Here is a 14113-nt window from a genome sequence, read left to right as displayed (position 1 = left end):
AGAGGCAAACAAATGTAAAGTCTTTGTATCTTGCTCCCATGTGGGACAGATAATGGGCCCTTCTGTATGCCTGGGCCTATTGGGTTATTGTCTCATCATGCGTCCATGGGTAAAGGTCCTGCGCATTAGGCTAGACTGTGTTATAGATAACCATTAAGACACTGTTGCAGCCACTTTTTTCTTTTGCTTTATTGATTTAAGTTAAAATATGCTGAAAGGAAAATGCAAACTCTACAATTTATTTACCACAATTAAAATTTATTAGAAACACACACATACCTACACTTAAAATCAGCTTAGGAATTACATATCCCACAATCATATTAAATTTGCATCTATTATACAGCACCTCTGTCATATATGTCCATCTTTGTTTTCTTCTTCTATGAGACAAAATAAACTTCTACATGACGTCATGAGTTTTAACTGTATACTTCCATGAACACTACATTAAAAGATACTTTGGCTGGGTTCACATGTGGCCCTTCTAGAGAGGAAAAGCACAATTGATTAGCTTTTCATTCAACATTAATCTAAAACCCTTTTAAATTATTTACATATAAAGGGAAATCTAACCCATCTTCTTAAGGAATTACAACCTGTCATTGATTCTCATAGGACAGATGAATTTGCTGTCTAGCACTTCTGTTTTTATTTGGTATTTCATTGTGGTGTTACTGTATGTCTATAACACTGTTTCATTTCCTTTTATGTTACACAGTACACAGTGGAGTGCAAAAATGCATCAGTAAAATGCACACATTTCTGTATATTTCACACTACTTGCACTAATAGTTTCAATATAATTTAAGCATCAATTCAAGAATTATTGCACATACATTTTTAAGGCCTAAAGAGAGATACATAAATGCATCAAATAATCTGCTGAATTAACATTATTTGCTAAATCTATTCAGCTAGATCAAATTAATGCAAAAGGGGTCACACAATGTGATATAATATGGTTTGATATTGATGAAATTAAAGTTAAAAAGTGTTGGCACCTGCCAGTTTAGGACTATTTAAGACATATTCCAAGTTGCTGCTGTGTTCATATATCTGCTGTTGTTTAATATTCCAAGTGAGCAAAAACATATAATTTAATTATTATATTGTTACGCTTTGCCCAGTTAACCCTTTGAGACCTGGATCAACATCACTTTTCTTGTGCTGTGTTCAGATGCCAAGTATTTAAACCTTTGAACCCTGAGCACATTGGCTTGCTTTCATTTGAAAGCAGGAAAAAATACAATGAGCAATTTAGAAAGTGCTCTGCAAATTGCAAGAAATAAGTAAATTTAGTTTTTTTTTTAAAGGCTATATTTATATGTTATCTTAATGATACATTAAAATTTATTTATAATTATTACCATTTATGAACATTTTTTCCAGATAATCTTTTTTTACTAAAAAAATTTCCTCTTTTATTTTATTTTTTCTTTTTTTTTTCTCATTTTTAGGGATTTTTTTTTTTTTTTTTTGGTCATTTCTCCCTAAATTGCTCATTGCCTGTTTTTGGAAGAAATCAAGCCAATTTGCTCAGGTTTGAAAGGGTTTAATCACCAAGCCCTCTTTCTGCTTCATATATGGTCAAGTTATTGCATATTATCTCCAGACACAGCGAGTGTGGAGTGATGAGAAAGCAGATCCTTTCATGTCCACTAGAGGGGGGTGTCATGTTAAGAACTGTGTTCGCCTGAAATGGCAGGAAAAAAAGTTTATTGTGAGACCAGCTATTGGTTGACCTTCTCCTTCTTGTTTGAGGCCATCCACAGTGTCTGGTCATGTGTGTGCACCAGTGTTCATTCATGTGTGCGTATCATCGTCTGGTGTTGGCCCAGCTGAGTGTGTAGGAGCTGCGACCATTTGCTACTGTCTGTTTTAGGACACTGCAACCTTCTCCTGCAGAGCTGTGGACCAGCTTGAGTCCAGATGCTTGGAGACCCTGTAGGACACTGAACCAATAGCGGAGCACTTCCTCACTGGTTCCGCCCACCTCAAACCCGGCCCATTGCAGGTGCACTGTGGCAACCAGATGATGGACACTCTGCAGAGTTTCTGACTCAAACCAGTTCTGGAAAACTCGCCACTCAGCACTGTGCAAGTCAGCATAAAGGAAGTGAACCTAAAGAATTAGAGAACAGAGAAGAGACTAGAGCTTTTATATGGTTCTATTGGATTTCACAATAATCAGGGCTGGGAAACAGTTTAAAAACGTATGATACCAGTACTGATACCAATACCTGATACCAATAGAATACTTTATTTGATACCTTGTATTTTCTATTTCATTTGATATCCATCATGCTATCTGTGGAACCATTTTCCTGCCTAAAATGCCACCATAAATCCTCACCAGCCAAATAATTGTTAAACAAATTGATTTTTAAAATGTTCAAATTATTAAATGACTTATTAAATATGTATTCAAAAGTGGAGTTTCATACCCGAAAATTTGTAAAACATATGGACACATATTAATGAGATACGGCTATGTATATATGATTCATTACTATACTCTGCACAGAAACTAAATCAAGATTTGATCACATAAAAAAATATCTCAACAAAACTGTACAGGTATATTCCCTGAAATGCCAGTTTTATCAGATAAACTGTGCCTGATTACACACCACAGACTGTACTGGCTGTAGCTGCTGTGGTGATCAGCCTGTCACACTCTCATTAAATCGATGAAATGCTTATACTGATTAGCTGTGAGCAAAACCATACTGATAGACATTTTGTCTAGATCTGAGTACAAAGGATCAAATGCAGCCCTTGTTTGACTGGAGAAGGTTCAATACTACTGGGTTATTCTGGTAGATACCTTAAGCACACATATTGATGGATAGTGAGCCTCTGGCTGATATGGCTGGCTGCGGTTGCGGCTGCGGTTGCGGTCTCAGCATGTAGGCCTATCCATGTAGCTTTTCAGGTACAGTAGGTAGGTAGTACTGTAGATGATGGAGGATGACGTTGTTGCAAAAGGCAAAATATGTTGGATTCATGTTAATGTGTATATTTTCAGACATATTTTAAATTCTGAAGAAAAAAAATCAAAATTTGGTGCCCACCCTGCAGTAACTCTAGTTGATGGCCAGGACCTTAAAGGTATGAGTACTGATACTAGCCCTTCTATAAATTTTCACATATTCTCCATAAAAATAAAAGGCCTTATGTGGTTTACAGATTATTTTTGAAATGTTCAAATCAGAAAATTGAGCTATTTTGTTCGTAAAATGAAAGCTTATTGAGAAAGCCATCCTAAAAATCCTAAATTCATGTCACTATTTTTTTTTTTTTGTCTCTTAAGATCTTTTTGGTAAAGTCAAACAAAATGCAACAAATCACATCTGTATATCACATCAAATCGCTTAAAGTGTGTTTTTAATATCATTATTCATCTATCAATTGATTAATATATTTTTAAATTATATCCTTTTGGCTGTTTATGCTGTTTTTGTTTATCCCCTTTTCAGCTGAGTTATCAATTGATGGATTAATATGTTAATTGTAAATTATTTTTATAAATCCTCTTTTTATTGCCCTTTATAACATCATATGGGCTAATGAATTATTTTGTCATTTAATATATTGTAAAAAGTATACAATTAGTAAATAATTAATTAAATGCTTTATTAGTATTTCCATGATAATTTCCATATAATGCCTGCTGCTTTGTTATAATAGACTTAATTGGTAAAGCCAAATATGTGAAAATCAGATTAAAATAATAATTGTTTATATGGACGATATGACCTCTTATTACGATGTCGACCAACACAAACTCAAACTATAGGTCTGTAGTTCCCTCTTGTGGCTGCAGGATGTAACTGGTCCAGCGTGTGATTCACTCACTTAAATTGTTGCCATGGCAGCCAGGGATGGCGCAGAGCCCTGTTGCTATGGTAACGTCCAAGTAAGAGAGCTTTCTGGGTATGTTGGGGTGAAAAGACTCTAAGGTATGTTTGTTCGGCACTGTCTCTCCCAACGTGTGTGTGTGTGTGTGTGTGTGTGTGTTTATGTATACATGTCCATATGTGCGTATGTCTTACTGTGCGATGTCCCAGAGCTGCCATGATGTCTGCCAGTGTTTGAGAAACACCACCCTGGTTGCCTCTCGTCTTCTGTCTGCGCTTCCTTGGAGCTCGCCAGTCCAGCCACATCTTGTGTTGGCTGACCACGCCTCCATCACCATGGTTACTGGCCAAACTGTTGCCAAGGTGACCACCAGATGCATTGGAGTTGCTGGGATCAAAACGGTGGACTTCACATCCCAGCCCCGACACAGTCTTTAGAAAGTCTGCATCTCCCCTATCCATGCTAGAGACAAAGACAAAAAGATAGATGTAGAGACGAGGGAGCGCAGAGGTGGTTTGAAGATTATTGCATGCATGATTAAATATGCATTGCATTGTTTATTCCGACTCTGCCGGCGACATGAATGCATAAGCACCACAGCACATGCACACACACGCATGGACACAGTGTACAGACATATGGGCACACCTGAAGGAGTATGCAACACACGGTCGATCTGCAGCTGGAAGCAGCCAGTCCTCAGCACACAGCAGCCAGGGAGGTGAATCTGTAGGGAGCGGTGATGCCTGAGCCTGACCTGGAGACAAAACCCTGGAGCAGTTCAGCTGGAGATGGACAGCAGAGGAGAGGGTCACATGAGACAGAGTTCTGAGAAAAGTCTTACACAGAATAAGCATACAGCTAAGAAGAGAGGAAGTTAAAGAAGAAGTTCCTGTCTTATGAAATGTGTGAGAACATCTCAGATAATCAGGTGGGGCTCTAAGTGTCAAAGTAAAGCAAACTATTTTCTGATAAAGAATCAGTGAGATCCAGTTGATGATAAGCGTTTAACCTGCAGGTATTGAATAATTACAGAACAAAATCAACACAATACACTCGGTTAAATCGTTTCCCTCCTGGTTCCACTGCACTTGGTGTTATGTAAGCCTTAACTCCTGTATGGGAGTTTCCAGTCTGGAACTGAAAGTTCTCCTCACTGGCTTCAGACTTTGCAGAATTCGGCTGCCAGGATGCTGACAGCGCCTGACTGATCATATTACTGCTATGTTAACCCCCACACTGGAAGTCTGCAGCTGAAGAAGTGAAGTAGTTGAAAAGTGAAGTTTTTATTGATTACTCTTAAGGCTTGGCACGATATAACGCCTGGCTACAGAATCGGGTCCCATGTGAGCCAGAGAGGGCCTGAAATATTTGATAAGTGGTTTTAAACCTGCGGGGCAGCCCAAAGGGCCACAAGATAAATCTGAGGGGTCACAGGATGATCACAAAAAGAGTTCATTTCTGTCTCTGATGTTTTGTAGCTTTTTCCTGATGAAATACTGAACAGTTTTTACATTTACAGCAAATAAAAAAATATTCAGATTGCTCTATTTGAAAAGGGAAATTTTGATTAGGGGTGCAAACTTGTCACCTTTTGGTGAAAATCTCTGTTTTGAATACAAAACAGGTCATTTTTGAGACTCTTGTAGCAGTATGATTACATTATTATGGGGTGAGTTTTTCCTTGTATCTTCATGATCAAATCGACTGGAAAAACACATTTTAAAGTTGATATACTTTTTAAATTTCTTCCCAGAGAGCATGTCCCCCTTACCCCAGGGTGTGCATGTCTGTCACCTTTTTCATCCCTCATGCGTTTGCACCCCTGTGATTAAATTGCTCACAGCTCATTGTCATACACACCCTTTGATGAGAGGTCATAAGCTGACACCACTTATTTTAAAGTTCACAAGCAAGAAAGACTTGAGACCACTCTCTTAGACCACATACATTATACGATATACCTGATCACATCATAGTTTTACATTTTATTTTATCAGAGTCCACAGCTGCTCATCCTGTCATTTCTGATTGCCTATCTGCATTTTTATCTTGCCATCTGTGAAGTATAGAAAATGTTCCACACTGTTAAAATATGCCATATACATCAAATACAGATCAGAATCGTCCAAACTGTGTCAGGTAATGTTTGTGATATTAGGGGCCTTTAAAACTACAGTTGATAACTTTTATGAGAATAATTTTGTGACATATTTGCTAAAAGTGTCACTGTATTCCAAGCAGCAGCCTCCACAACACAGTCAATTTCCATGTTAGAATAAAGAACATGAAAGCTTAAAAAAAACATGTTTACAAAAAAAAAAAGATTTTGGTCTTAATAGCTAATTTCAACACTCATGACACTTTACAGGGGGTATTTTTTAATATAATTTATCCATTTACATTTAAGGCTTTATTAGTAATAAGTAATGCTTAATTAAGGGTGGGGCCACTTGAATGACAGGCTGTCTGTGAGGTGTCACCACAGTCTGTGAGTCAGATCCACCCTCTCGTCCAAATAATGGTCACTTCTGGCTCAAAAAAATCAAAATGGCGACCGTGAGGCTTTTCAGCCACAAACAAATGGATGATGTCACAGTGGTGACGTCCAGTATTTATACATTTTGCGCTATATTCTGAAAGAAATGAATGAGACAGATGGTCTGTGTAAAAAAATCTTCCTACTGTCCCTTATGGCATTCGCTAGAATCTACCGCAGCGCACCAAAAACAACCAATCAGAGCCCAGGAGTGTCTAACACAGATGTCGACCATGATGATTACTCTTGAACTCTGGTCAAACTGCCAAACTAAGCAGTGATGATCAAATATGAATCAAGATTCTGTTACTTCATTGCTTATTTCTCACCTCAGATGTTTTCAGAAACACATTTTAGTGTACTGTTTAGCTGTTAAAAGAGAAACTTTGTGACCTGAACTTCATGTTGTAAACCAGGCATGTCCAAAGTTGGGTGCGGGGGCCAGTTGTAGCCCTAAAAGCAATTTTAAATGGCCCTCAGCTTGCCTTTCAAAATATACTATATGTAGCCTGCCGCACAATATTGGTTAAGCAATATCACTTTGCATTTTCTCTCTTCGCCTCACAGTGGTAGGACTATCATACAGTTGGTAGACATGCACATGCAGGTGGAACTGATGCATGAAATTTACTGCAGGTAGCAGACACGGTCACAGCAGAGAGGCATAAAGTTGAGAGTGAAGACTGCCACTTTCAGGAGTGGTGGAAAGTTGAATACTTTTCACTGAATAATGAATCAGCTGCGTTTGTCTCATTTGTATGGATTTTTTTGTGAATAAGTTGGCCCCAGGTATGTTTCACATTGTCTAATCTGGCCCCCATTCAAAAAAGTTTGGAAACCCCTGTTGTACACAGTCAAGCGAAAATCAAGCACCACCCACCGGCCAGACTTCCTCATTTTACAGCTAAACAAACTAAAGCATGTTTCACAAAACACTTAGGGTGAGAAATAGGAAAAAAAGTAACTGAATCTTGTTTCAAACTTGATCCGCGTAGTCTAGTTTGCCAATTTGACCACAACTCGCAAGCAGTGATTACCATGGTTGACTGCTGCATTAATGATTCCTCAGGTCTGGTTGGTTGTTTTCGTACATCTGCAGAGAGGTTATTAAAAGCACTATGGATGTGGAGTAGGAGTGTGATTTTTGACACAGATAATGTGTCTCATTTAGTGCTGCGTGAATATAGTGACAGTTTCAGAAAAAAATAAAAATCTGAATAAAAGTTACCAACTACAGCTTTAAAGTGCAGTCAGACATTTCTCACACTGACAGCCGTACTGTGTTTTCCGTGATGTTCTGTGTAGCCCACCTGTGGCCTGGTGATATGCGCGATGATACGATTGAGTTCTGCTGTGAAGGACAGCTCGTCTGTAGCCCACGGCTGCACCTCCAGTGCTCTGGGTCCCATCTGGGGAACATGCACACAAACATATCAATATATTGATACCACAGCGCGAGGAATACCAACAGATTCATGGTAATTTGTAAGAGCTCTAACGAATGAATAGGAATGACAGTAATGTGTGTGCGTGTGTGTCTGCTGCACGCCCTGCCCCAGGTATGAGTGGTGAGGAGGCAGGTCACAGCCTCTGACCTCAGTCCTGCTGGTAACATATTTGCCCGAGGCACTGAAACATACAAACACACACACTCACACAAAGTCCCCCCACCCAACTCAGACTGAACCCTGTGGTCACCATGGCAACCTCGGTGGGGAGTCGGGGGGGGGGGGGTTGATGATTCACTAGAATGAGTCAGAGAGTTTAGCCTTGGGCATAAAAAGAGACAGTGAGAGAAAAGGAGAATGAAAGAGAGAGGGGGTGAGGAGTGATTGGAAGGAGTTTGAGGTGAAGAGACGACAGATGCACCCACACACATATACAGATGAAGGTTGGAGCTCTACGCAGCTGAAGGGCAAAGAGAGCGAGAGAGAACAGCTGTCACCTCTCTCTGATCTGGGGTCAGTGCTGTGCCCACCCTCCGTCCTCACCTGTTCCATCGCACCGTGCATAAACTGACCCAGTATAATGAATAAACTGGATGAGGAAACCACAACGGCGGGGTAGTCTTTTTCATCTGTTTTTCCTGAGCTGAGCATGTACAGTGAATGTTATTATCTGACTCCTACTCTCAAATTCAGTGTTTTAAATGAAGTGTTATTGGTGTTAACGTCAGCAATATGGCATAAAATTCACTGGGTCTGTACAGTAATTCGTTACACCTCATTAGGCCTAAAATGAAAAACTGTCATTTCATTCAACACTATAGCTGATATGTAATTTTAAGGGACTGTTTGTAATTTATGAGAGGGGAAATGGTGTTGCAAATTGGGCAAGGCACTTTTGAACATTTTTTAAGCAATGGGGAGGGTGTTGTGTTTTTTATATGGCTTTGTGGAGGGCCATTCAGCCTTAAATAGGTGCATTTTGTATTGATTTTAAATACCCTCAGAACCCCACAACCTGCAAATGGGGTTGAATGGCATGTTTTTTTAAAAAAAAAACAAAAACAACAACAACTCCAAAATCACACCATATATCATAGCCAGAAATTGTGAAATTCAGTTATATGTGGTGGGTGGAGGGTTGTGCATTTTCCCCTAGTCACTCAGGGAGGCTCAAGGAAAAACATGGCAAAAACAGGCACACCCCAGCCTACCCCCCCTACTCTGAAAAGTAAAGCATAGCCCCTGAACAAACGTTTCATTTCACACACTGGTGATTTTTTCTGATACAACTTGTGGCTTTTCTGTATCAATTTATGGTGTAAATGACTTACATTTCGTCAAAAAAACAGCCCTCTGCTACTTTTATTATTGTGGGAGACAAATGCAACGTTTGAAACCTGGATCGACATCCGTTTTCTTGTGCTTTGTTTGGACACCTCACACAGCCTATTTAACCCTTTGAAACTGGAGTAAATTGGTTTGATTTCTTTCGAAACATGGGACAATGACCAACTGACATGAAATGTCCCACAGATTGCAAGAAATTAGTAAAAGCCGAAAAGAAAATTATCTGAAAGTTAGTCTTTAAAAAGAGGGAAGAATTATAACTATATTATCAAAAACAAGGGAAAACTGTCCAGAAAACTGAATTTATAATTATTATAATGATTTATTTAAAATTCTGCTACAATAAAAAATATTCATATGTATCATTAAATTTAAAGCACTTTTTTTCAGGTCATCTACATGTTTGTTTTTGCTTTTATCTTCTTATTTATTTTCAGTTGTTTTTTGTTTTTTTTTACCAATTTCTTGCTAACTCTTTGAAGCTGGGCTTGACATCAGTTTTCAGAGGCCTTTCACAAGCAATTTGATCATTTGAAACTTGGGCAAACTGATATTTCTTGTGAAAACATGGATTAAAAGGCAATGACTTGACAAACAATTACTCACAAATGTCACAGAAATCAGTAAAAGGTAATAAGAAAATTACCTAAAAATAAATTAAAAAAGAGGAGACAATCATCAGAAATGATCAAAAATGAGAGGAAAATGTCGAAAAAACTATGTTTAGAAATCATAAAATTATATATTTAGAATTAATTTTCAGTACTATTTCCACTATTTCTTTTTGCTTATTTCCAGGTAATTTTCTCATAACTTTCTTTTTTTTTTTTTTAAATAATTTATCTGACTTTTGGGTCATGAATAGCCCTGCACAGTAAAATCATGGATCTTAAAAGAAATCATGGAAACCAATTACCTTAAAAAAGGAAAGTAAATATAACTATTAATCTTAATTTATGTTTACTTTAGCCTATATATAGTTCTTATGTTTACTTAAATGTATCTGTGGGCTATTTACTTAATTTTGTGAAAATGTTGCAACTTAAAAACAGCAAGTGAAATTACCTTGTTCTTTCTAAAAACTTCAGAAAATCAACTTGGTGTGACTTAACTTGATCATAACAAAGGGGACTTTTCCAATGATGAAGTTAGGAGATCTGTGAATCCTGTTTTGGTAAAATGTTTAAGAAAATACAAATATGACTGACTAGTTTGCAACCGGAAGAACACACATGGCACAACGTGGTTCACAGAAGTTGCTAAAACTTAAGAGATTTAATTAAAATTTTTAATGTTTAAGTTGTAACAACTTCAGGAAATTGAGTATAAAGATACCATAAGTAAACTTCAAAATTAGATATCAAGTAAAAATAAGACTAATAGGCTACTTATATTTACTTATTTTTTAAGGCAATCGGTTTTCTAGATCTTTTAAAAGTAAAATCAGTTTTAGAGTGTATGTTTTAGGAAGAAATCAAATCAATAGCTCAGGTTTTAAAGGGTTAAATACTGAGGGATAGCTCCCCTACGTCCTCAGTTAAATCTGTTACCTGTTCAGAAACATTTCAATTAAACTTTATCCGTAATTCAATTTACCTGGCGCGAGAGCCTCTCGTTCTCATCCTCATAAGCTCGTGCCCCCTCCCTTCCTTCTCCATCTTCCTCCTCCTCCTCCTCCTCCAGACCCGGACGCCGGGAAGGGGATCCCCGTTGGCGTGAGTTCCTCTCCGGTTCGATACTAATCACGGAATATGCAACCTCCTGTTCCTCCTGCTCCTCCACCCCCACCCTCGCAGCTCGAGGTAACCGGGGCCCGACGACGAGGAGCTGGAGGGCCAGGAGAAACGGAGGGATCAAAAGAAGTAGTATTACCGAGCGGAGGGGGAGGCCACCGCGGCCACACCACAGTGCACAGGCCCGCATACCTCCACCGTAGCGACAGCGGGGAACATCTCCAGCTCGGCGCCCTGTGATTCAGCTTCTCCTGGAGGAAAGTCCCCGCTGAGAGCACCCCTCCTCCTGTTTCCTCCCAGACCTCCTTCTTCTTCTTCTTCTTTACCCCCGGGGGAAACTTGTGATGACGAAGCGCATTCCTCGGTCAACGGTGGCCTTATTGACTCAGTGACTGCTGCTTTATTTAGCTCACAAGTAACTCATACAGTTTAAAATTAACCCAAATTTTAATGTTTGTGAAAAATCCACTACACTCAGTTGTGTTGAGAAAGCAGGCCAAAAACTCACAAGAATTTAAAGTTTAGCAAAACGCTAAATTTGTATAAAACTTCCCTGTTAATGTAAAGAAACTCCAATTAAGGGACAGTTCATGCCAAAATCAAAGATACATTTTTTTCATCTAAACTGTAAACTAAAGAATCTGAAAAGTTTATTTTACTTAAAAAAAATACAAAGAGGCTAAAAAATAGGTAACTGATTGCCTTGAAAAATGTAATTAATAAAACTATTAGTCTGAATTTATTTACATTAAATCTAGACCTAGTTGTTACGTTTACTTTAAATTTAGTTGTATTTACCTAATTTTGTGAGGTTGTTGCAACTTAAAAATGATAAGTTGTATTTAATCAATCTCTCCATCTACCAGGTTACGTCTACCAGACGTAACCTGGTAGATAGAAAATACTTCCTACATGAAACTGCTCACAACAAGAGACATTGCTGTTGAGCTTTTCAAATGTAATTTTTTGGCACTTTGAGTACAAGCACAGTGCCATCTTGCTCCATTTTATCAGAGAGAAGGCAGACATAATTACGGCTGATATCTCAAACATTCAGCAATTCACACCAAAACCATCTACACTGATAAATACTACTACAGGTAAGAGGATAAATATGTATTTTTGATTTGGGGTGAACTGCCCCTTTAGGCTAATGACCACAGAACAGTTGCTAAAGTTAGTGTTAAGCGATGGATAAGCAGCTTTCACCAGTATGAGCCGTAACCGTGATTTCATCAGGCCTATTATTTATTTAAAAATTATCACCATAATTTGAATTAGTAAGATTATTGATGAAGCAAAAACTGAGTTCAGACTGTAGTACTATGTACTTTTACTCCACTAGACTACAGTTTTGAAGTAGTATTCCACTTCATATCGGAGGGAAATATTGGTGCTTTTTACTCCACAAAATTTACTTCAGAGCTAAACCTAAAAATTACAAGGGCCGTGTCAGACTCAGAATTATGACAGTTGAATCATATTTGGCCGTTCAATATGAATATTTGACAAATTGTTTTGTTTTTCATACAAAGTTTTAAAGTTTGAACCGGGCTCTGCAGGATGTTCAGTGCTATGGCAACATTCACATAATATATTAAACAAACTAACAGCGCTAACAAAGGTCAATGTGCAACAAAATTTTCAATCCGACACAAGATATCAAACAAAAGCCAGAGACTGTACCGTACGAAATTGCTGTGAGCTGTAAATTCACCACACCTTAGCAAAAGGTCTCTCCTCTCTCTCCTCTGTGCCGCTGCCTGCATGTCCACACGTCCCTGTACCAAAGAGTACCATGAAAGTCAAGAGCACTCACTCCGCAGCAAAATCTGAGGACCAAAACATCCCTAGAAGTACACGGCACAGAAAAGAAACACGAAAGCTCGACTTGAAGCAATTTCAGTCGAGTGAGGGTCTCCAACTGATGATTAAAATCTCAGACTTTCAAGGGGCACCTTTACTTGTTACTGATACCTAGATCAGATTTCTCATACTAAACCTATACGGTTATATTATGCAAGCCAACAGAATAAGATTCTGCAAATCTTAACCCGACTGTTAAGATTCGTTCTCTAGTTACATTAAAATGTTGCTTACATGTTAATGGATCAGTAAACAAATAATATATACAAATGATGGATCATTCTACTGCACACTTAATACCTTTACTTTGCTTTGAGAACATTTTAGTGATAATACTTTGATTTAAAACCTTTTTTTGAAAGCAGAACTTTTACTTGAAAGGGAGTATTCATTTGTATTCTACGTAAAGTAATAAAAACTTCTCCCACTGATTGTTGAGATATAACATTATAAGCAGGAAGTTTATAAATTGCTGAAAGAATGGGCTTAAGTTGGCTGCAATTTTGTTTAAATTCAGCACGGAAAATACATTTGTATTTAAATGAAATGCTGTTATTTTTGTGACAGTACAAAAGGTCTGACAGACAGCTGTTGCTCTGCACCCTCTTCCTCTCTGTCTGTCATGTTGCGTTGTTGACAGTGCGTGTTCCCTTCCACCATACAGTGGAATGTCACAGCAAACACATTTCCTCCGGCCATGTCTGAGTCTATTTAGTCAGCCTGTTGACAAACTGTACACAATATGCAGCCAGTAAACTCCCCCCATCTGCTTTCTTTCTCTCTCACTCTCTCTGTCTGTCTGGCACACAGGCTGCAGATGTACAATGTTTGCACTGTTATAGCAAGTTTCCCCGCGAGGACATGAAATGAGCATGGGGTCCCTTCCCGTCAGCTCTCTAATACCACCAGCCTTTACGCTGTTTCCTTATTTGGATGAGGAATTTCGAAACAGAACATTTTTGGACATTTTGTTTCAGTGGCTTTAGAACCTCTCCGACACTCTTTTCTGATTTCCTCGGTCTGGTTTCTTTCTTTCCCCTCCAACACATCCTCCCCTCCCCACCACCCATTCCTCTCCTCCCCTCCCTTTCACTCCCTGTCGAATTGTGTCCTTGACTGAACTCTCTAGCTCACAGTCCCAGACAGCCTGGGCAAAGCCCAATACTCAGGGAGGCTCTAAAACACACACACACACACACACACACACACACACACACACACACACACACACACACACACACACACACACACACACACACACACACACACTCACACCTCCCGTAATCCCTTAAAGAAGCAGTATGCTATAGACGAGA

General features: G+C 38.7%; 1 protein-coding gene across 1 annotated transcript; it reads right to left on the bottom strand.

Moving 5' to 3' along the window:
• Window positions 1-171: 171 nt before the first annotated feature.
• On the bottom strand, window positions 172-11266 carry LOC121957833 (putative methyltransferase-like protein 24). The gene is made up of 5 exons (XM_042506619.2): window positions 10795-11266; window positions 7714-7812; window positions 4513-4649; window positions 4059-4326; window positions 172-2125 (listed from the first exon to the last, which is right to left on the bottom strand). Exons 1-5 carry the CDS (start codon window positions 11119-11121, stop codon window positions 1820-1822), a joined length of 1137 nt encoding a protein of 378 aa, XP_042362553.2. The 5' UTR covers window positions 11122-11266; the 3' UTR covers window positions 172-1819.
• Window positions 11267-14113: the final 2847 nt, after the last annotated feature.

The sequence above is a fragment of the Plectropomus leopardus genome, chromosome 17 (genome assembly GCF_026936395.1).
Source record: "Plectropomus leopardus strain MGB_pleo_1.0 chromosome 17, ASM2693639v1, whole genome shotgun sequence".
NCBI lineage: Eukaryota > Metazoa > Chordata > Actinopteri > Perciformes > Serranidae > Plectropomus > Plectropomus leopardus.
This window is presented reverse-complemented; position numbering and strand designations above follow the sequence as displayed.

Excerpts from the sequence above, each read along its gene's own strand:
- LOC121957833 (XM_042506619.2), bottom strand. The coding sequence starts at position 11,121 with ATGCGGGCCTGTGCACTGTGGTGTGGCCGCGGTGGCCTCCCCCTCCGC. Across the intron at positions 4,650-7,713 it reads CGCATATCACCAGGCCACAG|CTGAACTGCTCCAGGGTTTT; the intron begins GTGGGCTACACA and ends GTCCATCTCCAG. Across the intron at positions 4,327-4,512 it reads TGTGTTGCATACTCCTTCAG|CATGGATAGGGGAGATGCAG; the intron begins GTGTGCCCATAT and ends CTTTGTCTCTAG.